Source organism: Oncorhynchus nerka, linkage group LG14 (assembly GCF_034236695.1).
Source record: "Oncorhynchus nerka isolate Pitt River linkage group LG14, Oner_Uvic_2.0, whole genome shotgun sequence".
Lineage (NCBI taxonomy): Eukaryota > Metazoa > Chordata > Actinopteri > Salmoniformes > Salmonidae > Oncorhynchus > Oncorhynchus nerka.
Window position 1 is genome coordinate 99786188 of NC_088409.1, and position 26448 is coordinate 99812635.

The 26448-nt window shown below is 47.6% G+C and overlaps 1 protein-coding gene across 4 annotated transcripts in view; it reads left to right on the forward strand.

The window, feature by feature from the left end:
- The window catches only part of ppp1r13l (protein phosphatase 1, regulatory subunit 13 like), a 75566-nt gene that overhangs the window by 19781 nt on the left and 29337 nt on the right, over positions 1-26448 (forward strand). For all 4 annotated transcript variants that reach the window (XM_065000612.1, XM_065000615.1, XM_065000613.1 and 1 more), the window contains exon 2: positions 15977-16043. In XM_065000612.1, the coding sequence (XP_064856684.1) occupies positions 16010-16043 (34 nt within the window). In that variant the 5' untranslated portion in view covers positions 15977-16009. The remainder of the gene's footprint in view (positions 1-15976; positions 16044-26448) is intronic.

The window sequence follows — 26448 nt, forward strand, 5'->3', positions numbered from 1 at the left end:
CTTCTCAGTCCTTCTACAGTACAGTAACCTCACAGTGTCTTCGGAAAGTAGGCTGCCCTGCCACACACTAAAATTATTTTATTATTATTATTATTTATTCATTATTTTGCCTTAATCCACATTTTATTATGTTACAGCCTTATTCTAAAATTATAATAAATAAAATTATTTTATTTCCCTCATCAATCTACCCCAAGAACACAGTGGCCTCCATCATTCTGCAGCATTGAAGGTCCCCAAGAACACAGTGGCCTCCATCATTCTGCAGCATTGAAGGTCCCCAAGAACACAGTGGCCTCCATCATTCTTAAATGGAAGAAGTTTGGAACCACCAAGACTCTTCCTAGAGCTGGCCGCCCGGCCAAACTGACCAATCGGAGGAGAAGGGTCTTGGTCAGGGAGGTGACCAAGAACCTGATGGTCACTCTGACAGAGCTCCAGAGTTCCTCTGTGGAGATGGGAGAACCTTCCAGAAGGACAACCCTCTCTGCAGCACTCCATCAATCAGGCCTTTATGGTAGAGTGGCCAGACAGAAACCACTCCTCAGTAAAAGGCAATTGACGGCCTGAGTTTGCCAAAAGGCACCTAAAGGACTCTCAGACCATGAGAAACGCTTGGCCTGAATGCCAAGCGCCACGTCTGGAGGAAACCTGGCACCATCTCTATGGTGAAGCATGGTGGTGGCAGCATCATGCTGTGGGGATGTTTTTCAGTGGCAGGGACTGGGAGACTAGTCAGGATCGATGGAAAGATGAACGGAGAAAAGTACAGAGATCCTTGATAAAAACCTGCTCCAGAGCACTCAGGACCTCAGACTGGGGGTGAAGGTTCACCTTCCAGCAGGACAATGACCCTAAGCACACAGCCAAGATAATGCAGGAGTGGCTTTCAGGACAAGTCCCTGAATGTACTTGAGTGGCCCAGCCAGAGCCCGGAATTGAAGCTGATCGAACATCTCTGGAGAGACCTGGAAAATATCTGTGCAGCTACTCTCCCCATCCAACCTGACAGAGCTATGATTTGCGGAGAAGAATGGGAGAAACTCCCCAAATACAGGTGTGCCAAAGCATCATACCCAAGAAGACTCCAGGCTGTAATTGCTGCCAAAGGTGCTTCAATTAAGTACTGAGTAAAGGGTCTGAATATTTATGTAAACACCTGTTTTTTGCTTTGTCATTATGGGGGTATTATGTGTAGATTGATGAGGGAGGGGAAATAGCTATTTAATCAATTTTAGAATAAGGCTGTAACATAAGAAATTGTGGAAAAAGTCAAGGGGTCTGAATACTTTCCAAATGCACTGTAAACTGTGTCTGGGGAGTACACTGACCTCACCGTCTGTCTGGGTCTGCTCTGCCCATCTAGTCTGTCCTCACTAACCTGCTGTCTGTCTCTCTGTCTGTCTGGGTCTGCCCATCTAGTCTGTCCTCACTAACCTGCTGTCTGTCTCTCTGTCTGTCTGGGTCTGCTCTGCCCATCTAGTCTGTCCTCACTAACCTGCTGTCTGTCTGTCTGGGTCTGTCTGGGTCTGCTCTGCCCATCTAGTCTGTCCTCACTAACCTGCTGTCTGTCTGGGTCTGCTCTGCCCATCTAGTCTGTCCTCACTAACCTAGCAGGGTAGCCCAGTGGTTAGAGCGTAGAGGCGACAGGGTAGCCTAGTGGTTAGAGTGTAGAGGTGGCAGTGTAGCCTAGTGGTTAGAGCGTAGAGGCGGCAGGTAGCCTAGTGGTTAGAGTGTAGAGGTGGCAGGTAGCCTAGTGGTTAGAGCGCAGAGGCGGCAGGTAGCCTAGTGGTTAGAGTGTAGAGGAGGCAGGGTAGCCTAGTGGTTAGAGTGTAGGGGCGACAGGGTAGACTAGTGGTTAGAGCGTAGAGGCGGCAGGTAGCCTAGTGGTTAGAGTGTAGAGGCGGCAGGTAGCCTAGTGGTTAGAGCGTAGAGGTGGCAGGGTAGCCCAGTGGTTAGAGTGTAGAGGTGGCAGGGTAGCCTAGTGGTTAGAGCGTTGGACTAGTAACCAGCAGGTAGCCTAGTGGTTAGAGCGTTGGGACTAGTAACCAGCAGGTAGCCTAGTGGTTAGAGCGTTGGGACTAGTAACCAGCAGGTAGCCTAGTGGTTAGAGTGTAGAGGCGGCAGGGTATCCTAGTGGTTAGAGTGCTGGACTAGTAACCGTAAAGGTTGCAAGATCGAATCCCCCGAGTTGACAAGGTACAAATCTGTCGTTCTGCCCCCTGAACAAGGCAGTTAACCCACTGTTCCTAGACCATCATTGAAAATAAGAATGTGTTCTTAACTGACTTGCCTAGTTAAATAAAAGTTAAATATATGAATTATTTTAGAGTAAAACCTGATTGTTTCTAGTGGAGGAGAGGGAGGGAGGAGAGGGAGGAGGGGAGAGAGAGAGAGGGAGGGAGGAGGGGGAGAGAGAGAGAGGGGGGGGGGAGAGGGAGGGAGGGGGAGAGGGAGAGAGAGAGGGAGGAGGAGAGGGAGGGGGGAGAGGGAGAGAGGGGGGAGAGCGAGAAAGAGAAGGAGGGCCCAAAATGAACCACAGGGTCGATAGGGGTACAGGAGTGTATGAGTGATGTCATGTCTTGTTAGTGGATTGACGACACCAGTGTACAAAGTGTTCAGTGTGGAGCTGTACAGTGGACTGCTCAAAGGCTGACTTGTTTAAACATGATTTAGGATATTCTGGTTTGGAAACCACTAAAATATCTTCTCTTACCCAGAGAAAGCTGGGGGGGAGGGACAGGGAGGAAGGGAGAAGCTTCATGAATATGCTTTTCTCGACGGCCGAAATTAGAATTTTAAACAATGTAAAATATTATTACATCACAGCAAATCCTGAACATTGTCCAAGATGTCTTTGAGCACAAAACAATTCAGAAACACCAATGAGTTATTTTTTTCTCTCTCTCTCTCTCTCGCTCTCTTTCTCTCTCTTTCTCTCTCTCTCTTTATCTCTCTCTCTTTCTCTCTCTTTCTCTCTCTCTCTCTTTTCCTCACTCTCTCTCTCTCTCCCTCCCTCTCTCCTTTCCTCTCTCTCTCTTTTCCTCTCCCTCTCTCTCCCTCCCTCTCTCCTTTCCTCTCTCTCTCTTTTCCTCTCCCTCCCTCTCTCCTTTCCTCTCTCTCTCTTTTCCTCTCCCTCTCTCTCCCTCTCTCTCTCTCTCTCCGTTCCTCTCTTTCCGTTCCTCCCCCTCTCTCTCTCTCTCTCTCTGTTCCTCTCTTTCCGTTCCTCCCCTCTCTCTCCCTCTCTCTTTCTCTCTCTCTCTCTCTCTTTCTTTCTCTTTCTCTTTCCTCTCTCTTTCCTCTCTCTCTCTTTCCTCCCCTCTCTTTTCCTCCTCCCTCTCTCTTTCCTCTCTCCTCTCCCTCTTTTCCTTTCCCTCCCTCTCTTTTCCTCTCCCTCCCTCTCTCCTTTCTCTCTCTCTCTCTCTCTCTCTCTCTCTCTCCGTACCTCTCTCTCTTTCCGTTCCTCCCCCTCTCTCACTCTCTCCCTCTCTCCTTTCCTCTCCCCCCCTCTTTTTCTCTCTCTCCCTCTTTCGGGCACCAACTGTATGGTGTTTCCTCCGATACACTGGTGCGGCTGGTTTCGGTCACCAACTGTTTCCTCCGACACACTGGTGCGGCTGGTTTCGGTCACCAACTGTTTCCTCCGACACACTGGTGCGGCTGGTTTCGGTCACCAACTGTTTCCTCCGACACACTGGTGCGGCTGGTTTCAGGCACCAACTGTATGGTCTTTCCTCCGACACACTGGTGCCACTGGTTTCGGTCACCAACTGTTTCCTCCGACACACTGGTGCGGCTGGTTTCGGTCACCAACTGTTTCCTCCGACACACTGGTGCGGCTGGTTTCGGTCACCAACTGTTTCCTCCGACACACTGGTGCGGCTGGTTTCAGGCACCAACTGTATGGTCTTTCCTCCGACACACTGGTGCGGCTGGTTTCAGGCACCAACTGTATGGTGTTTCCTCCGACACACTGGTGCGGCTGGTTTCGTTCACCAACTGTATGGTGTTTCCTCCGACACACTGGTGCGGCTGGTTTCAGGCACCAACTGTATGGTGTTTCCTCCGACACACTGGTGCGGCTGGTTTCAGGCACCAACTGTATGGTGTTTCCTCCGACACACTGGTGCGGCTGGTTTCAGGCACCAACTGTATGGTGTTTCCTCCGACACACTGGTGCGGCTGGTTTCGGTCACCAACTGTTTCCTCCGACACACTGGTGCGGCTGGTTTCGTTCACCAACTGTATGGTGTTTCCTCCAACACACTGGTGCGGCTGGTTTCAGGCACCAACTGTATGGTCTTTCCTCCAACACACTGGTGCGGCTGGTTTCAGGCACCAACTGTATGGTGTTTCCTCCGACACACTGGTGCGGCTGGTTTCAGGCACCAACTGTATGGTCTTTCCTCCGACACACTGGTGCGGCTGGTTTCGGGCACCAACTGTATGGTCTTTCCTCCGACACACTGGTGCGGCTGGTTTCGGGCACCAACTGTATGGTCTTTCCTCCGACACACTGGTGCGGCTGGTTTCAGGCACCAACTGTATGGTGTTTCCTCCGACACACTGGTGCGGCTGGTTTCAGGCACCAACTGTATGGTGTTTCCTCCGACACACTGGTGCCACTGGTTTCGGTCACCAACTGTTTCCTCCGACACACTGGTGCGGCTGGTTTCGGTCACCAACTGTTTCCTCCGACACACTGGTGCGGCTGGTTTCGGTCACCAACTGTTTCCTCCGACACACTGGTGCGGCTGGTTTCAGGCACCAACTGTATGGTCTTTCCTCCGACACACTGGTGCGGCTGGTTTCGTTCACCAACTGTATGGTGTTTCCTCCGACACACTGGTGCGGCTGGTTTCGGTCACCAACTGTTTCACCGACACACTGGTGTGGCTGGTTTCGGTCACCAACTGTTTCCTCCGACACACTGGTGCGGCTGGTTTCAGGCACCAACTGTTTCCTCCAACACACTGGTGCGGCTGGTTTCACCGACACACTGGTGCGGCTGGTTTCGTTCACCAACTGTATGGTGTTTCCTCCGACACACTGGTGCGGCTGGTTTCGGGCACCAACTGTATGGTGTTTCCTCAGACACACTGGTGCGGCTGGTTTCAGGCACCAACTGTTTCCTCCGACACACTGGTGCGGCTGGTTTCCAGGTTTCAAGAAGCAGTGCGGCTTGGCAGAGCCCAAATACAGGTGTGTCAAGCTTGTAGCGTCATACCCAAGAAGACTTGAGGCTGTAATCGCTGCCAAAGGTGCTTCAACAAAGTACTGAGTAAAGAATTTGAATCATTATGCAAATGTGATATTTATGTCATGTTCTGATCCAGTACATTTTTCCCTTTTCAAGTGGTTATCCGAAAGAGCGAGCTGGAAATATTTTTCAAAATACCACGAGGAACTATTTTCATTCTCAATGGTTTTCTAAAAAAACCTTACTTGCTGTTTGAGGTGAAGAAGAAAACATTATCGTGACTGGGTGAATAACTCCACCCTCCACAGTGTGATGAATAACTCCACCCTCCACAGTGTGATGAATAACTCCACCCTCCACAGTGTGATGAATAACTCCACCCTCCACAGTGTGATGAATAACTCCACCCTCCACAGTGTGATGAATAACTCCACCCTCCACAGTGTGATGAATAACTCCACCCTCCACATGAATAACTCCACCCTCCACAGTGTGATGAATAACTCCACCCTCCACAGTGTGATGAATAACTCCCCTCCACCCTCCACAGTGTGATGAATAACTCCACCCTCCACAGTGTGATGAATAACTCCACCCTCCACAGTGTGATGAATAACTCCACCCCCCACAGTGTGATGAATAACTCCACCCTCCACAGTGTGATGAATAACTCCACCCTCCACAGTGTGATGAATAACTCCACCCTCCACATGAATAACTCCACCCTCCACAGTGTGATGAATAACTCCACCCTCCACAGTGTGATGAATAACTCCACCCTCCACAGTGTGATGAATAACTCCACCCTCCACAGTGTGGTGAATAACTCCACCCTCCACAGTGTGATGAATAACTCCACCCTCCACAGTGTGGTGAATAACTCCACCCTCCACAGTGTGGTGAATAACTCCACCCTCCACAGTGTGATGAATAACTCCACCCTCCACAGTGTGATGAATAACTCCACCCTCCACAGTGTGATGAATAACTCCACCCTCCACAGTGTGATGAATAACTCCACCCTCCACAGTGTGATGAATAACTCTCCACAGTGTGATGAATAACTCCACCCTCCACAGTGTGATGAATAACTCCACCCTCCACAGTGTGATGAATAACTCCACCCTCCACAGTGTGATGAATAACTCCACCCTCCACAGTGTGATGAATAACTCCACCCTCCACAGTGTGATGAATAACTCCACCCTCCACAGTGTGATGAATAACTCCACCCTCCACAGTGTGATGAATAACTCCACCCTCCACAGTGTGATGAATAACTCCACCCTCCACAGTGTGATGAATAACTCCACCCTCCACAGTGTGATGAATAACTCCACCCTCCACAGTAACTCCACCTCCACAGTGTGATGAATAACTCCACCCTCCACAGTGTGATGAATAACTCCACCCTCCACAGTGTGATGAATAACTCCACCCTCCACAGTGTGATGAATAACTCCACCCTCCACAGTGTGATGAATAACTCCACCCTCCACAGTGTGATGAATAACTCCACCCTCCACAGTGTGATGAATAACTCCACCCTCCACAGTGTGATGAATAACTCCACCCTCCACAGTGTGATGAATAACTCCACCCTCCACAGTGTGATGAATAACTCCACCCTCCACAGTGTGATGAATAACTCCACAGTGTGATGAATAACTCCACCCTCCACAGTGTGATGAATAACTCCCTCCACATGATGATAACTCCACCCTCCACAGTGTGATGAATAACTCCACCCTCCACAGTGTGATGAATAACTCCACCCTCCACAGTGTGATGAATAACTCCACCCTCCACATGAATAACTCCACCCTCCACAGTGTGATGAATAACTCCACCCTCCACAGTGTGATGAATAACTCCACCCTCCACAGTGTGATGAATAACTCCACCCTCCACAGTGTGATGAATAACTCCACCCTCCACAGTGTGATGAATAACTCCACCCTCCACAGTGTGATGAATAACTCCACCACAGTGTGATGAATAACTCCACCCTCCACAGTGTGATGAATAACTCCACCCTCCACAGTGTGATGAATAACTCCACCCTCCACAGTGTGGTGAATAACTCCACCCTCCACAGTGTGGTGAATAACTCCACCCTCCACAGTGTGATGAATAACTCCACAGTGTGATGAATAACCTCCACAGTGTGATGAATAACTCCACCCTCCACAGTGTGGTGACCTCCACCCTCCACAGTGTGATGAATAACTCCACCCTCCACAGTGTGATGAATAACTCCACCTCCACAGTGTGATGAATAACTCCACCCTCCACAGTGTGATGAATAACTCCACCCTCCACAGTGTGATGAATAACTCCACCCTCCACAGTGTGATGAATAACTCCACCCTCCACAGTGTGATGAATAACTCCACCCTCCACAGTGTGATGAATAACTCCACCCTCCACAGTGTGATGAATAACTCCACCCTCCACAGTGTGGTGAATAACTCCACCCTCCACAGTGTGATGAATAACTCCACCCTCCACATGAATAACTCCACCCTCCACAGTGTGAGGAATAACTCCACCCTCCACAGTGTGATGAATAACTCCACCCTCCACAGTGTGATGAATAACCCACCCTCCACAGTGTGATGAATAACTCCACCCTCCACAGTGTGAGAATAACTCCACCCTCCACAGTGTGATGAATAACTCCACCCTCCACAGTGTGATGAATAACTCCACCCTCCACATGAATAACTCCACCCTCCACAGTGTGATGAATAACTCCACCCTCCACAGTGTGATGAATAACTCCACCCTCCACAGTGTGATGAATAACTCCACCCTCCACAGTGTGATGAATAACTCCACCCTCCACAGTGTGATGAATAACTCCACCTCCACAGTGTGATGAATAACTCCACCCTCCACAGTGTGATGAATAACTCCACCCTCCACAGTGTGATGAATAACTCCACCCTCCACAGTGTGATGAATAACTCCACCCTCCACAGTGTGAATAACTCCACCCTCCACAGTGTGATGAATAACTCCACCCTCCACAGTGAATAACTCCACCCTCCACAGTGTGATGAATAACCCACCCTCCACAGTGTGATGAATAACTCCACCCTCCACAGTGTGATGAATAACTCCACCCTCCACAGTGTGATGAATAACTCCACCCTCCACAGTGTGATGAATAACTCCACCCTCCACAGTGTGAAATAACTCCACCCTCCACAGTGTGATGAATAACTCCACCCTCCACAGTGTGATGAATAACTCCACCCTCCACAGTGTGATGAATAACTCCACCCTCCACAGTGTGATGAATAACTCCACCCTCCACAGTGTGATGAATAACTCCACCCTCCACAGTGTGATGAATAACTCCACCCTCCACAGTGTGATGAATAACTCCACCCTCCACATGAATAACTCCACCCTCCACAGTGTGATGAATAACTCCACCCTCCACAGTGTGATGAATAACTCCACCCTCCACAGTGTGATGAATAACTCCACCCTCCACATGAATAACTCCACCCTCCACAGTGTGATGAATAACTCCACCCTCCACCTCCACCCTCCACAGTGTGATGAATAACTCCACCCTCCACAGTGTGATGAATAACTCCACCCTCCACAGTGTGATGAATAACTCCACCCTCCACAGTGTGATGAATAACTCCACCCTCCACAGTGTGAATAACTCCACCCTCCACAGAATAACTCCACCCTCCACAGTGTGATGAATAACTCCACCCTCCACAGTGTGATGAATAACTCCACCCTCCACAGTGTGATGAATAACTCCACCCTCCACAGTGATGATGAAATAACTCCACCCTCCACAGTGTGATGAATAACTCCACCCTCCACAGTGTGATGAATAACTCCACCCTCCACAGTGTGATGAATAACTCCACCCTCCACAGTGTGATGAATAACTCCACCCTCCACAGTCCCACAGTGTGATGAAATAACTCCACCCCACAGTGTGATGAATAACTCCACCCTCCACAGTGTGATGAATAACTCCACCCTCCACAGTGTGATGAATAACTCCACCCTCCACAGTGTGATGAATAACTCCACCCTCCACAGTGTGATGAATAACTCCACCCTCCACAGTGTGATGAATAACTCCACCCTCCACAGTGTGATGAATAACTCTCCACAGTGTGATGAATAACTCCACCCTCCACAGTGTGATGAATAACTCCACCCTCCACAGTGTGATGAATAACTCCACCCTCCACAGTGTGATGAATAACTCCACCCTCCACAGTGTGATGAATAACCCACCCTCCACAGTGTGATGAATAACTCCACCCTCCACAGTGTGATGAATAACTCCACCCTCCACAGTGTGATGAATAACTCCACCCTCCACATGAATAACTCCACCCTCCACAGTGTGATGAATAACTCCACCCTCCACAGTGTGATGAATAACTCCACCCTCCACAGTGTGATGAATAACTCCACCCTCCACAGTGTGATGAATAACTCCACCCTCCACAGTGTGATGAATAACTCCACCCTCCACAGTGTGATGAATAACTCCACCCTCCACAGTGTGATGAATAACTCCACCCTCCACAGTGTGATGAATAACTCCACCCTCCACAGTGTGATGAATAACTCCACCCTCCACAGTGTGATGAATAACTCCACCCTCCACAGTGTGATGAATAACTCCACCCTCCACAGTGTGATGAATAACTCCACCCTCCACAGTGTGATGAATAACTCCACCCTCCACAGTGTGATGAATAACTCCACCCTCCACAGTGTGATGAATAACTCCACAGTGAAATAACCTCCACAGTGTGATGAATAACTCCACCCTCCACAGTGAAATAACTCCACCCTCCACAGTGTGATGAATAACTCCACCCTCCACAGTGTGATGAATAACTCCACCCTCCACAGTGTGATGAATAACTCCACCCTCCACAGTGTGATGAATAACTCCACCCTCCACATGAATAACTCCACCCTCCACAGTGTGATGAATAACTCCACCCTCCACAGTGTGATGAATAACTCCACCCTCCACAGTGTGATGAATAACTCCACCCTCCACAGTGTGATGAATAACTCCACCCTCCACAGTGTGATGAATAACTCCACCCTCCACAGTGTGATGAATAACTCCACCCTCCACAGTGTGATGAATAACTCCACCCTCCACAGTGTGATGAATAACTCCACCCTCCACAGTGTGATGAATAACTCCACCCTCCACAGTGTGATGAATAACTCCACCCCACAGTCCACAGTGTGATGAATAACTCCACCCTCCACAGTGTGATGAATAACTCCACCCTCCACAGTGTGATGAATAACTCCACCCTCCACAGTGTGATGAATAACTCCACCCTCCACAGTGTGATGAATAACTCCACCCTCCACAGTGTGATGAATAACTCCACCCTCCACAGTGTGTGAATGTGTGATGAATAACTCCACCCTCCACAGTGTGATGAATAACTCCACCCTCCACAGTGTGAATAACTCCACCCTCCACAGTGTGAAATAACTCCACCCTCCACAGTGTGATGAATAACTCCACCCTCCACAGTGTGATGAATAACTCCACCCTCCACAGTGTGGTGAATAACTCCACCCTCCACAGTGTGATGAATAACTCCACCCTCCACAGTGTGATGAATAACTCCACCCTCCACAGTGTGATGAATAACTCCACCCTCCACAGTGTGATGAATAACTCCACCCTCCACAGTGTGATGAATAACTCCACCCTCCACAGTGTGATGAATAACTCCACCCTCCACAGTGTGATGAATAACTCCACCCTCCACAGTGTGGTGAATAACTCCACCCTCCACAGTGTGATGAATAACTCCACCCTCCACAGTGTGATGAATAACTCCACCCTCCACAGTGTGATGAATAACTCCACCCTCCACAGTGTGATGAATAACTCCACCCTCCACAGTGTGATGAATAACTCCACCCTCCACAGTGTGATGAATAACTCCACCCTCCACAGTGTGATGAATAACTCCACCCTCCACAGTGTGATGAATAACTCCACCCTCCACAGTGTGATGAATAACTCCACCCTCCACAGTGTGATGAATAACTCCACCCTCCACAGTGTGATGAATAACTCCACCCTCCACAGTGTGATGAATAACTCCACCCTCCACAGTGTGATGAATAACTCCACCCTCCACAGTGTGATGAATAACTCCTCCACAGTGTGATGAATAACTCCACCCTCCACAGTGTGATGAATAACTCCACCCTCCACAGTAACTCCACCCTCCACAGTGTGATGAATAACTCCACCCTCCACAGTGTGATGAATAACTCCACCCTCCACAGTGTGATGAATAACTCCACCCTCCACAGTGTGATGAATAACTCCACCCTCCACAGTGTGATGAATAACTCCACCCTCCACAGTGTGAGGAATAACTCCACCCTCCACAGTGTGATGAATAACTCCACCCTCCACAGTGTGATGAATAACTCCACCCTCCACATGAATAACTCCACCCTCCACAGTGTGATGAATAACTCCACCCTCCACAGTGTGATGAATAACTCCACCCTCCACATGAATAACTCCACCCTCCACAGTGTGATGAATAACTCCACCCTCCAGTGTGATGATGAATAACTCCACCCTCCACAGTCCACCCTCCACAGTGTGATGAATAACTCCACCCTCCACAGTGTGATGAATAACTCCACCCTCCACAGTGTGATGAATAACACCCTCCACAGTGTGATGAATAACTCCACCCCACAGTGTGATGAATAACTCACACAGTGTGATGAATAACTCCACCCTCCACAGTGAATGATGAATAACTCCACCCTCCACAGTGTGATGAATAACTCCACCCTCCACAGTGTGATGAATAACTCCACCCTCCACAGTGTGATGAATAACTCCACCCTCCACAGTGTGAAATAACTCCACCCTCCACAGTGTGATGAATAACTCCACCCTCCACAGTGTGATGAATAACTCCACCCTCCACAGTGTGATGAATAACTCCACCCTCCACAGTCCAACTCCACCCTCCACAGTGTGATGAATAACTCCACCCTCCAGTGTGAGAATAACTCCACCCTCCACAGTGTGGTGAATAACTCCACCCTCCACAGTGTGATGAATAACTCCACCCTCCACAGTGTGATGAATAACTCCACCCTCCACAGTGTGATGAATAACTCCACCCTCCACAGTGTGATGAATAACTCCACCCTCCACAGTGTGGTGAATAACTCCACCCTCCACAGTGTGATGAATAACTCCACCCTCCACAGTGTGATGAATAACTGAATAACCACCCTCCACAGTGTGATGAATAACTCCACCCTCCACAGTGTGATGAATAACTCCACCCTCCACAGTGTGGTGAATAACTCCACCCTCCACAGTGTGATGAATAACTCCACCCTCCACAGTGTGAGGAATAACTCCACTTATTTTACTTGGCAAGGACAAATTCTTATTTTCATTGACTGCCTAGGAACAGTGGGGTTAACTGCCTTGTTCAGGGGCAGAACGACAGATTTGTACCTTGTCAGCTCGGGGGATTGAACTTGCAACCTTCCGGTTACTAGTCCAACACTCTAACCACTAGGCTACTCTGCCTCCCCCTCTGTTCCCTGCCTCCCCCCTGTTCAATTGAGGGACCTCCATGTACACCCTCCACAGATAATTGTATGTGTGGGGTAATAACAGAGATGAGGGACCTTACAGATAATTGTATGTGTGGGGTACAGAGATGAGGGACCTGACAGATAATTGTATGTGTGGGGTACAGAGATGAGGGACCTTACAGATAATTGTATGTGTGGGGTACAGAGATGAGGGACCTTACAGTATGTGTGGGGTACAGAGATGAGGGACCTGACAGATAATTGTATGTGTGGGGTACAGAGATGAGGGACCTTACAGTATGTGTGGGGTACAGAGATGAGGTAGTCATTCAACAATCATGTTAAACACTATTATTGTACACAGAAAGTCCATGGGACTTATTATGTGATTTGTTAAGCACATTTTTACTCCTGAACTGATGTGGGTTTGCCATAACAACGGGGTTGAATACTTATTGACTCAAGACATTTCAGTATTTTCATTTAATATGTATTTGTTAAAAAAATTTAATTTTTTTTTAAATCCACTTCGACATTATGGGGTGTGTGTGTGTGTGTGTGTGTGTGTGTGTGTGTGTGTGTGTGGGCCAGTGACAAAATCTCAATGCCATATCGGACCCCCCCATGTTTGTCCATGAAGTGGGTTTCCATGGTCGAGCAGCCGCCCACAAGAGTTAGTTAGTGATAGCTATAGGGTCAGGGTTAGTTAATGATAGCTATAGGGTCAGGGTTAGTTAATGATAGCTATAGGGTCAGGGTTAGTTAATGATAGCTATAGGGTCAGGGTTAGTTAATGATAGCTATAGGGTCAGGGTTAGTTAATGATAGCTATAGGGTCAGGGTTAGTTAATGATAGCTATCAGGGTCAGGGTTAGTTAATGATAGCTATAGGGTCAGGGTTAGTTAATGATAGCTATAGGGTCAGGGGTTAGTTAATGATAGCTATAGGGTCAGGGTTAGTTAATGATAGCTATAGGGTCAGGGTTAGTTAATGATAGCTATAGGGTCAGGGTTAGTTAATGATAGCTATAGGGTCAGGGTTAGTTAATGATGATAGGGTCTTAGTTAATGATAGGTCAGGGTTAGTTAATGATAGCTATAGGGTTAGTTAATGATAGCAGGGTTAGTTAATGATAGCTATAGGGTCAGGGTTAGTTATAGGGTCAGGGTTATTAGCTATAGGGTCAGGGTTAGATTAATCAGGGTTATTAATGAGCTATAGGGTCAGGGATTAGTTAATGATAGCTATAGGGTCAGGGTTAGTTAATGATAGCTATTAGGGTCAGGGTTAGTTAATGATAGCTATAGGGTCAGGGTTAGTTAGTGATAGCTATAGGGTCAGGGTTAGTTAATGATAGCTATAGGGTCAGGGTTAGTTAGTGATAGCTATAGGGTCAGGGTTAGTTAGTGATAGCTATAGGGTCAGGGTTAGTTAGTGATAGCTATAGGGTCAGGGTTAGTTAATGATAGCTATAGGGTCAGGGTTAGTTAGTGATAGCTATAGGGTCAGGGTTAGTTAATGATAGCTATAGGGTCAGGGTTAGTTAATGATAGCTATAGGGTCAGGGTTAGTTAATGATAGCTATAGGGTCAGGGTTAGTTAATGATAGCTATAGGGTCAGGGTTAGTTAATGATAGCTATAAGGTTAGTGTATAGCAGTGTATACAGTATATCAAAAGTTGTTTTGATTCAGGGATATTTTTTTGTTTGAAGCGAGTACATGACTCATGACATCTTTTTGAGGTTTCGTGTTCTAGTTCTGACCTGCTGAGTTCCGTGTGCTGGTCTCGTGTTCTAGTTCTGACCTGCTGGTCTCGTGTTCTAGTTCTGACCTGTTGAGTTCCGTGTGCTGGTCTCGTGTTCTAGTTCTGACCTGCTGGTCTCGTGTTCTAGTTCTGACCTGCTGAGTTCCGTGTGCTGTCTCGTGTTCTAGTTCTGACCTGCTGAGTTCCGTGTGCTGGTCTCGTGTTCTAGTTCTGACCTGCTGAGTTCCGTGTGCTGGTCTCGTGTTCTAGTTCTGACCTGCTGAGTTCCGTGTGCTGGTCTCGTGTTCTAGTTCTGACCTGCTGAGTTCCGTGTGCTGGTCTCGTGTTCTAGTTCTGACCTGCTGAGTTCCGTGTGCTGGTCTCGTGTTCTAGTTCTGACCTGCTGAGTTCCGTGTGCTGGTCTCGTGTTCTAGTTCTGACCTGCTGAGTTCCGTGTGCTGGTCTCGTGTTCTAGTTCTGACCTGCTGAGTTCCGTGTGCTGGTCTCGTGTTCTAGTTCTGACCTGCTGAGCCAAATATCCACATGAAGATGGAAGTTGTCATAAGGTGAAAGCACCAATTTGTAAGTCGCTCTGGATAAGAGCGTCTGCTAAATGACTTAAATGTAATGTAAATGTAAGTTGCATCTTTCTCCTCAAATTGTGACTGTAGCATAAAGCCTCGCGGAGGAAAGCGTACTTGTAGATTGCTTCATATAATTGGGATCCATTATTTTTTTTTACCCTTCAATTGTTTAAGCTAACGAGGGGTGTACTTTTTGCTCTTTTTGTTTTTTCAATCAAGGGGTACAGCTTACCCCCCCCCCCTGAAATCGAAAGCACTGCCTTTTAGCAGACCGGTATGAATGGTATCGATGTGTGAGTGTAGTTATCTCTCATCCTGCTTGTTGTCATGTGTTTGTTTGTATTGTTGTTGTCATGTGTTTGTTTGTATTGTTGATGTCATGTGTTTGTTTGTATTGTTGATGTCATGTGTTTGTTTGTATTGTTGTTGTCATGTGTTTGTTTGTATTGTTGTTGTCATGTGTTTGTTTGTATTGTTGTTGTCATGTGTTTGTTTGTATTGTTGTTGTCATGTGTTTGTTTGTATTGTTGTTGTCATGTGTTTGTTTGTATTGTTGTTGTCATGTGTTTGTTTGTATTGTTGTTGTCATGTGTTTGTTTGTATTGTTGTTGTCATGTGTTTGTTTGTATTGTTGTTGTCATGTGTTTGTTTGTATTGTTGTTGTCATGTGTTTGTTTGTATTGTTGTTGTCATGTGTTTGTTTGTATTGTTGTTGTCATGTGTTTGTTTGTATTGTTGATGTCATGTGTTTGTTTGTATTGTTGTTGTCATGTGTTTGTTTGTATTGTTTATTGTTGTTATCATGTGTTTGTTCATCCAGGAAGTGGGTTACCACCACCACCACTCCGCAGCCATGAGTTTCCAGAACAGATATGCTAGCAGCATGTGTGAGTATTACAACTCCTGTCTTAAAACCTCTTAAGTGTAAAGTCCCCAAATATTTGGGGACCGTATTATTATGATTTATTCCATTCAGTCTGGTATGAGAACAGTAGCCCCTGTCTGCAAGAGCAGGTTGTCTGCGGAAAGCTGAGTATCTTGGCTATTGATCTGTGCCTTCAAAATCTTTGGTGTGACTTACTACCATATATGGGCATACAAATATATAAGGGCAGGCCGAGCCGATGACCTAATTCCAAGATGGCTGCTACTGTACCTATGTTCCGGGGGGGTAGGAACACATCTAGCGTATTGCCATGTAATCTGATGATGTATGACTTAATGGCAACATCAAATGTCCACTGATTGACTATATCTTTGCGCATAAAGAATATGACGTTGCCTGCTTACGCGCTCCATTACGCAGGGGATTGGCTACGATGGCACCTTGATAGTCTTGTAGCCAATGAGATAAGCTTTCCAGGGATAGGCAGTTGACCTGGGTGGGACAAAGCAAGGCCTAGAACATTTTATGCGTTTCTACCTGACTCCGAGACGAGGCGCACACAACACGCTACGTTACATTGTCAACATATTTCATCCAGATTTCAGCGCTTTATTATTAAAGCTTCTCAAGGGGGTAGAAAAATAATAATATCTACTAAGAATATCGAACAGGAACCTAAAAAAGAGGATTTCGACTGGGGCCGACGAAGATTGTGTTCTAGAAGGATTGGATCCACTTTCAGATCTGTAAGTAAATTATTTTCATGGCTTTATAAAGATAATTTACTATATTTATTTAGTTTTTTCATAAGTTGTCTGTTTTTTGTGCTTTTGGATTTAGTTTCCATTGGCCTATGTAACAAGTCATTTCAATGTTATATCATTCCCAAGTAGTTATTGTCTATGTTTCATATTAGTTCACTGTTTGCTGTTCTAAGTTTTATCCTTGTAACTTTGGAGAGGCCACTAAACTCTCATGGCCATTGTTTTATTTGTGGTTCTTACCTCTGCCTTTGTCTACAAAGTGTTATTGTTTTGTGTGTGTGTGTGCGTGTGTGCTTCACACCTTCAATGTGAGTCACTTTATAGATAAAGTTGAGGCTTGGTGTTTTTACTTTACAGTGATGTCGTTTAGTAAATTGAATCAACTGTAATTCCGTGTGTCTTTATAACAGTATATCTCTTTATTTTATTCACCACAGGAGGATGCAGAGGATTTGGATGATGCCTTTTGGGAGCCACCCCTCCTTAGCAAGCCCCCCCGCTGGTCAAGGTCTTTACCCCTCCTTAGCAAGCCCCCCCGCTGGTCAAGGTCTTTCCCCTCTTTAGCAAGCGCCCCCGCTGGTCAAGGTCTTCACCCCTCCTTAGCAAGCACCCCCCCGCTGGTCAAGGTCTTTACCCCGCCTTAGCAAGCGCCCCCCCCGGTCAAGGTCTTCACCCCTCCTTAGCAAGCCCCCCGCTGGTCAAGGTCTTCACCCCTCCTTAGCAAGCCCCCCAGCTGGTCAAGGTCTTCACCCCTCCTTAGCAAGCCCCTCGCTGGTCAAGGTCTTCTCCCCTCCTTAGCAAGCCCCCCAGCTGGTCAAGGTCTTTACCCCTCCTTAGCAAGCACCCCCCCCGCTGGTCAAGGTCTTCACCCCTCCTTAGCAAGCCCCCCGCTGGTCAAGGTCTTCACCCCTCCTTAGCAAGCCCCCCAGCTGGTCAAGGTCTTTACCACTCCTTAGCAAGCCCCCGCTGGTCAAGGTCTTCTCCCCTCCTTAGCAAGCCCCCCAGCTGGTCAAGGTCTTCACCCCTCCTTAGCAAGCCCCTCGCTGGTCAAGGTCTTCTCCCCTCCTTAGCAAGCCCCCAGCTGGTCAAGGTCTTTACCCCTCCTTAGCAAGCACCCCCCCCCGCTGGTCAAGGTCTTCACCCCTCCTTAGCAAGCCCCCGCTGGTCAAGGTCTTCACCCCTCCTTAGCAAGCCCCCCCAGCTGGTCAAGGTCTTTACCACTCCTTAGCAAGCCCCCCGCTGGTCAAGGTCTTCTCCCCTCCTTAGCAAGCCCCCAGCTGGTCAAGGTCTTCACCCCTCCTTAGCAAGCCCCCAGCTGGTCAAGGTCTTTACCACTCCTTAGCAAGCCCCCTGCTGGTCAAGGTCTTCTCCCCTCCTTAGCAAGCCCCCCCAGCTGGTCAAGGTCTTTACCCCTCCTTAGCAAGCCCCCCGCTGGTCAAGGTCTTCACCCCTCCTTAGCAAGCCCCCAGCTGGTCAAGGTCTTTACCCCTCCTTAGCAAGCACCCCCCCGCTGGTCAAGGTCTTCTCCCCTCCTTAGCAAGCCCCCGCTGGTCAAGGTCTTCACCCCTCCTTAGCAAGCCCCCCAGCTGGTCAAGGTCTTTACCACTCCTTAGCAAGCCCCCTGCTGGTCAAGGACTTCTCCCCTCCTTAGCAAGCCCCCCAGCTGGTCAAGGTCTTCACCCCTCCTTAGCAAGCCCCCCAGCTGGTCAAGGTCTTTACCACTCCTTAGCAAGCCCCCCAGCTGGTCAAGGTCTTTACCCCTCCTTAGTAAGCACCCCCGCTGGTCAAGGTCTCCTCCCCTCCTTAGCAAGCCCCCCAGCTGGTCAAGGTCTTTACCCCTCCTTAGCAAGCCCCCCAGCTGGTCAAGGTCTTTACCCCTCCTTAGCAAGCACCCCCCTGCTGGTCAAGGTCTTCTCCCTCCTTAGCAAGCCCCCCAGCTGGTCAAGGTCTTTACCCCTCCTTAGCAAGCCCCCGCTGGTCAAGGTCTTTCCTCTCCTTAGCAAGCCCCCCGCTGGTCAAGGTCTTTCCCCTCCTTAGCAAGCCCCCCGCTGGTCAAGGTCTTTACCCCTCCTTAGCAAGCCCCCCGCTGGTCAAGGTCTTTCCTCTCCTTAGCAAGCCCCACCGCTGGTCAAGGTCTTTCCCCTCCTTAGCAAGCCCCCGCTGGTCAAGGTCTTTCCCCTCCTTAGCAAGCCCCCCGCTGGTCAAGGTCTTTCCCCTCCTTAGCAAGCCCCCGCTGGTCAAGGTCTTTACCTTTACCCCTCCTTAGCAAGCGCCCCCGCTGGTCAAGGTCTTTCCCCTCCTTAGCAAGCCCCCGCTGGTCAAGGTCTTTACCCCTCCTTAGCAAGCGCCCCCCCTGGTCAAGGTCTTTACCCCTCCTTAGCAAGCACCCCCGCTGGTCAAGGTCTTCACCCCTCCTGAGCAAGTGCCCCCGCTTGTCAGGTCTTTACCCCCCCCACTGCTATGTCAATCACCCCGTCTGATGGCTCTACATCCACTTTTCATAGACCTCTTGAAAAATAAAATAAGGGCTTGAGGCACCATTCCTCCTAACAGAACCGGTTTCCCCAAGACAAAGACAGAGGAGATGGGGACCATTCCTCCTAACAGAACCGGTTTCCCCAAGACCAAGGTAAACAATGTGACAAAGACAGAGGAGAGGGGGACCATTCCTCCTAACAGAACCGGTTTCACCAAGACCAAGGTAAATGACATGACAAAGACAGAGGAGAGGGGGACCATTCCTCCTGACAGAACCGGTTTCCCCAAGACCAAGGTAAACAATGTGACAAAGACAGAGGAGAGGGGGACCATTCCTCCTAACAGAACCGGTTTCCCCAAGACCAAGGTAAACAATGTGACAAAGACAGAGGAGATGGGGACCATTCCTCCTAACAGAACCGGTTTCACCAAGACCAAGGTAAATGACATGACAGAGGAGAGGGGGACCATTCCTCCTAACAGAACCGGTTTCCCCAAGACCAAGGTAAACAATGTGACAAAGACAGAGGAGAGGGGGACCATTCCTCCTAAAAGAACCGGTTTCCCCAAGACCAAGGTAAATGACATGACAAAGACAACGGAGATGGGGACCATTCCTCCTAACAGAACCGGTTTCACCAAGACCAAGGTAAACAATGTGACAAAGACAGAGGAGAGGGGGACCATTCCTCCTAACAGAACCGGTTTCCCCAAGACCAAGGTAAACAATGTGACAAAGACAGAGGAGATGGGGACCATTCCTCCTAACAGAACCGGTTTCCCCAAGACCAAGGTAAATGACATGACAAAGACAACGGAGATGGGGACCATTCCTCCTAACAGAACCGGTTTCACCAAGACCAAGGTAAATGACATGACAGAGGAGATGGGGACCATTCCTCCTAACAGAACCGGTTTCACCAAGACCAAGGTAAATGACATGACAAAGACAACGGATATGGGGACCATTCCTCCTAACAGAACCGGTTTCACCAAGACCAAGGTAAACAATGTGACAAAGACAGAGGAGAGGGGGACCATTCCTCCTAACAGAACCGGTTTCCCCAAGACCAAGGTAAACGACATGACAAAGACAACGGAGATGGGGACCATTCCTCCTAACAGAACCGGTTTCCCCAAGACCAAGGTATACAATGTGACAAAGACAGAGGAGATGGGGACCATTCCTCCTAACAGAACCGGTTTCCCCAAGACCAAGGTAAACGACATGACAAAGACAGAGGAGATGGGGACCATTCCTCCTAACAGAACCGGTTTCCCCAAGACCAAGGTAAACAATGTGACAAAGACAACGGAGATGGGGACCATTCCTCCTAACAGAACCGGTTTCACCAAGACCAAGGTAAACGACATGACAAAGACAGAGGAGAGGGGGACCATTCCTCCTAACAGAACCGGTTTCACCAAGACCAAGGTAAACGACATGACAAAGACAGAGGAGAGGGGGACCATTCCTCCTAACAGAACCGGTTTCACCAAGACCAAGGTAAACGACATGACAAAGACAGAGGAGAGGGGGACCATTCCTCCTAACAGAACCGGTTTCACCAAGACCAAGGTAAACGACATGACAAAGACAGAGGAGAGGGGGACCATTCCTCCTAACAGAACCGGTTTCACCAAGACCAAGGTAAACGACATGACAAAGACAGAGGAGAGGGGGACCATTCCTCCTAACAGAACCGGTTTCCCCAAGACAAAGACAGAGGAGATGGGGACCATTCCTCCTAACAGAACCGGTTTCACCAAGACCAAGGTAAATGACATGACTGAGGAGATGGGGACCATTCCTCCTAACAGAACCGGTTTCACCAAGACCAAGGTAAACGACATGACAAAGACAGAGGAGATGGGGACCATTCCTCCTAACAGAACCGGTTTCCCCAAGACCAAGGTAAACAATGTGACAAAGACAGAGGAGAGGGGGACCATTCCTCCTAACAGAACCGGTTTCACCAAGACCAAGGTAAACAATGTGACAAAGACAGAGGAGATGGGGACCATTCCTCCTAACAGAACCGGTTTCCCCAAGACAAAGACAGAGGAGATGGGGACCATTCCTCCTAACAGAACCGGTTTCCCCAAGACCAAGGTAAACAATGTGACAAAGACAGAGGAGATGGGGACCATTCCTCCTAACAGAACCGGTTTCCCCAAGACCAAGGTAAATGACATGACAAAGACAGAGGAGATGGGGACCATTCCTCCTAACAGAACCGGTTTCCCCAAGACCAAGGTAAATGACATGACAAAGACAGAGGAGATGGGGACCATTCCTCCTAACAGAACCGGTTTCCCCAAGACAAAGACAGAGGAGATGGGGACCATTCCTCCTAACAGAACCAGTTTCACCAAGACCAAGGTAAATGACATGACAAAGACAACGGATATGGGGACCATTCCTCCTAACAGAACCGGTTTCACCAAGACCAAGGTAAATGACATGACAAAGACAACGGATATGGGGACCATTCCTCCTAACAGAACCGGTTTCACCAAGACCAAGGTAAACAATGTGACAAAGACAGAGGAGATGGGGACCATTCCTCCTAACAGAACCGGTTTCCCCAAGACCAAGGTAAACAATGTGACAAAGACAGAGGAGAGGGGGACCATTCCTCCTAACAGAACCGGTTTCCCCAAGACCAAGGTAAACAATGTGACAAAGACAGAGGAGATGGGGACCATTCCTCCTAACAGAACCGGTTTCCCCAAGACCAAGGTAAATGACATGACAAAGACAACGGAGATGGGGACCATTCCTCCTAACAGAACCGGTTTCACCAAGACCAAGGTAAATGACATGACAGAGGAGATGGGGACCATTCCTCCTAACAGAACCGGTTTCACCAAGACCAAGGTAAATGACATGACAAAGACAACGGATATGGGGACCATTCCTCCTAACAGAACCGGTTTCACCAAGACCAAGGTAAACAATGTGACAAAGACAGAGGAGAGGGGGACCATTCCTCCTAACAGAACCGGTTTCCCCAAGACCAAGGTAAACGACATGACAAAGACAACGGAGATGGGGACCATTCCTCCTAACAGAACCGGTTTCCCCAAGACCAAGGTAAACAATGTGACAAAGACAGAGGAGATGGGGACCATTCCTCCTAACAGAACCGACCAAGGTAAACAATGTGACAAAGACAGAGGAGATGGGGACCATTCCTCCTAACAGAACCGGTTTCCCCAAGACCAAGGTAAACAATGTGACAAAGACAGAGGAGATGGGGACCATTCCTCCTAACAGAACCGGTTTCACCAAGACCAAGGTAAATGACATGACAAAGACAACGGAGAGGGGGACCATTCCTCCTAACAGAACCGGTTTCACCAAGACAAAGACAGAGGAGAGGGGGACCATTCCTCCTGACAGAACCGGTTTCACCAAGACCAAGGTAAACGACATGACAAAGACAACGGAGAGGGGGACCATTCCTCCTAACAGAACCGGTTTCCCCAAGACCAAGGTAAATGACATGACAAAGACAGAGGAGAGGGGGACCATTCCTCCTAACAGAACCGGTTTCCCCAAGACCAAGGTAAATGACATGACAAAGACAACGGAGATGGGGACCATTCCTCCTAACAGAACCGGTTTCCCCAAGACCAAGGTAAATGACATGACAGAGGAGATGGGGACCATTCCTCCTAACAGAACCGGTTTCCCCAAGACCAAGGTAAATGACATGACAGAGGAGAGGGGGACCATTCCTCCTAACAGAACCGGTTTCCCCAAGACCAAGGTAAACGACATGACAAAGACAACGGAGATGGGGACCATTCCTCCTAACAGAACCGGTTTCACCAAGACAAAGACAGAGGAGAGGGGGACCATTCCTCCTAACAGAACCGGTTTCACCAAGACCAAGGTAAACGACATGACAAAGACAACGGAGATGGGGACCATACGTTGGATCAGGACTAACAAGCTGGTGTTTGTGAATTGGAAGGACACTAGGGGAGGAACCACGCTCACCACACAGCATAAGGCATTCATTAACAACCATGTCTCAAGGAGGGTGAAAAATGCCAATGGGGCACGGGTGAGGAAGAACGTCCCCATTCCTGTTTCTGTGAAGGACTACAATGCCAGCATGGGGGGTGTCGACCGATCTGATGCTCTGATAGGCTACTACCAGGTCTTCCACAAGACCAGGAAGTGGTACCACTTTGTGTTTTCATTCTCCACAAACCGATGGCCAAAGCAAGAGGTCAAACCCTTCTCTCCCAGTTGGCCTTCAGAGAGCAACTGGTGTTGGAAATGGCTGAATTTGGGATCCAAAAGCAACCTCGCAACCATCACAAGACCCCCCCTCCCCTCCCCACTCAAGGTGAACGCCACTATCCAACACACATGCCAAAAGACTAAAGGGAAAACTGCAAGTATTACTACAACAACAACAACAACACACAGGTGGAAAAAGTGGAAAATGATCTTCTGTCTGAAATGTCAGTTCTCTTTTTGTTTCCTGGTCAGAGAGAGACTTGCTTCAAAGACTATCACGACATGCACAAGCTATGGTGAACGTGATATCTAATCGTCTATACCTGGGATGGAAAACAAACACCAACGCCATTTTGTAAATAGTTCAGCTTTATTTATTTTGTTGTACCTTTTTTAGTGAAGGACACGGGGTGTAACGGAGTTTGAGTTTGATAAGATGTTCTATATATATATATATATATTTTTTAATGCACAGTACCACTTATGAAATAACACATATGGAATCATGTATTAACCAAAACAGGTGTTAAACAAATCAACATATATGTTTATATTTGAGAAGATAGCCCTATTTGGTAAAAGACCAAGTCCATATTACGGCAAGAACAGCTCAAATAAGCAAAGAGAAACGACAGTCCATCATTACTTTAACACATGAAGGTCAGTCAATGCGGAACATTTCAAGAACTTTGAACATTTCTTCAAGTGCAGTCGCAAAAAACAACAAGCGCTGTGATGAAACTGTCTCTCATGAGGACCGCCACAGGAAAGAAAGACCCAGAGTTACTTCTGCTGCAGAGGATAAGTTCATTAGAGTTGCCAGCCTCAGATTGCAGCCCAAATAAATGCTTCAGAGTTCAAGTAACAGACACATCTCAACATCAACTGTTCAGAGGAGACTGCGTGAATCAGGCCTTCATGGTCGAATTGCTGCAAAGAAACCACTACTAAAGGACACCAATAAGAAGAAGAGACTTGCTTTGGCCAAGAAACACGAGCAATGGACATTAGACCGGTGGAAATCTGTCCTTTGGTCTGATTTCAGATTTTTGGTTCCAACCGCCGTGTCTTTGTGAGATGCAGAGTAGGTGAACGGATGATCTCCAAATCTGTGGTTCCCACCGTGAAGCATGGAGGAGGAGGTGTGATGGTATGGGGGTGCTTTGCTGGTGACACTGTCAGTAATTTATTTAGAATTCAAGGCACACTTAACCAACGTGGCTACCACAGCATTCTGCAGCGATACACCATCCCATCCGGTTTTCCCTTAGTGGGACTATCATTTGTTTTTCAAAAGGACAATGACCCAAAACACACCTCAAGGCTGTGAAAGGGCTATTTGACCAAAGAGAGTGATGGAGTGCTGCTTCAGATGACCTGGCTTCCACAATCACCTGACCTCAACCTAATGGAGATGGTTTGGGATGAGTTGGACCGCAGAGTGAAGGAAAATCAGGCAACAAGTGCTCAGCATATGTGGGAACTCCTTCAAGACTGTTGGAAAAGCATTCCTCGTGAAGCTGGTTGAGAGAATGCCAAGAGTGTGCAAAGCTGTAATCAAGGCCAAGGATGGCTACTTTGAATAATTTGTTTAACACTTTTTTTGGTTACTACATGATTCCATATGTGGTATTTCATAGTTTTGATGTCGATACATTGGATATGCCTCGGCTAAACGATATGCCCTGTATGTCCCCCGACACCACTACAATGTTTGAGAGCTGTTGGTGTTGTACGAGTTTTAGTTTTTATAGTGAACAATACTTTTTAGGCACATCCAGTTGGCAAAAACAGGGACACTTTGAAATGTCCCGTGACCACACCTGACACGACTTACTAAAATATCTTCCCCTTTCTAGTTAAGTCTATCAATCCCATTTTTATTCCTGATAGTGTTCACATGCTGTGGAAGCCATCTGATGTGTTATTTTGTGTGTGTTTGATCTTGTGTATTCTGAACTATGTAACTCCTATCTATCTTCTGATCATTTCCTCATAATCACCCAGATGTCTTCTTTCCAAATATACCACGTTTTTGCATGTCAGAATCACATGTAATTACACGTCTATTTAGGCATTTACGTTTTTTTATTTAGGCATTTGCCATTTTCGTTTTAAGATGTTAACCCCAGTCATAGAGATGCATGGCCGTGTTTCTAGCTACTACAGTATATGGTAGTAACATGTGTGAGTACCAGATCACCCTTAACACCACCCATGGGGACATACACTGGTTCTTCTTTTAAAGGTGTTGAGTTTATGCCGTGACCGTTAGTGGCAGTTAGTGGCAGATGCTGGCATTCTGTCATTGCACCGCACTATCACAAGGGTGAGTTAGAACTCTGATCTATCGGGAGTCTAATCTGTGGCACGAATGGAATATCTGTGTGTAAAACGGACAGCTGCGCCATACAAATGGGAAGAGATTTTCGATGTATCACGTGGTTTATGAATTGACACGCAGTTTGTCATTCCTCCTGAAAGCCCTAATATTAAAAACAGTCAAATGCATTCTTAATTTTCATAATAAATAATCAGATGCCTGTGGCAAGTTTGATTTTAAATTTTTTTTTAAACTATATTATGTATTTGATCACTAAAAAAATATAACTTTTACATTACCATGTAGTTTACCAATAAAATGGTCTGACGGGGATGTGGACATACTCTGTATACAAATCCCAAAAGAAAGAAATGATCTCACTCCAATACATTTTAATAGAAAGTTAGTAAAAATATATAAGATCTTGCTACCATGGAAAGGAAACTGCCTGTCTATTTGCGGAAAAATCACCCTGATTAACTCTAGTCATTTCCCAGTTGACCTATTTTCTTATTGCCTTCCCTGCACCTAGCGACCTGTTTTTAAATTATATGAGCCAAAAAATATTCAATTTTATGTCACG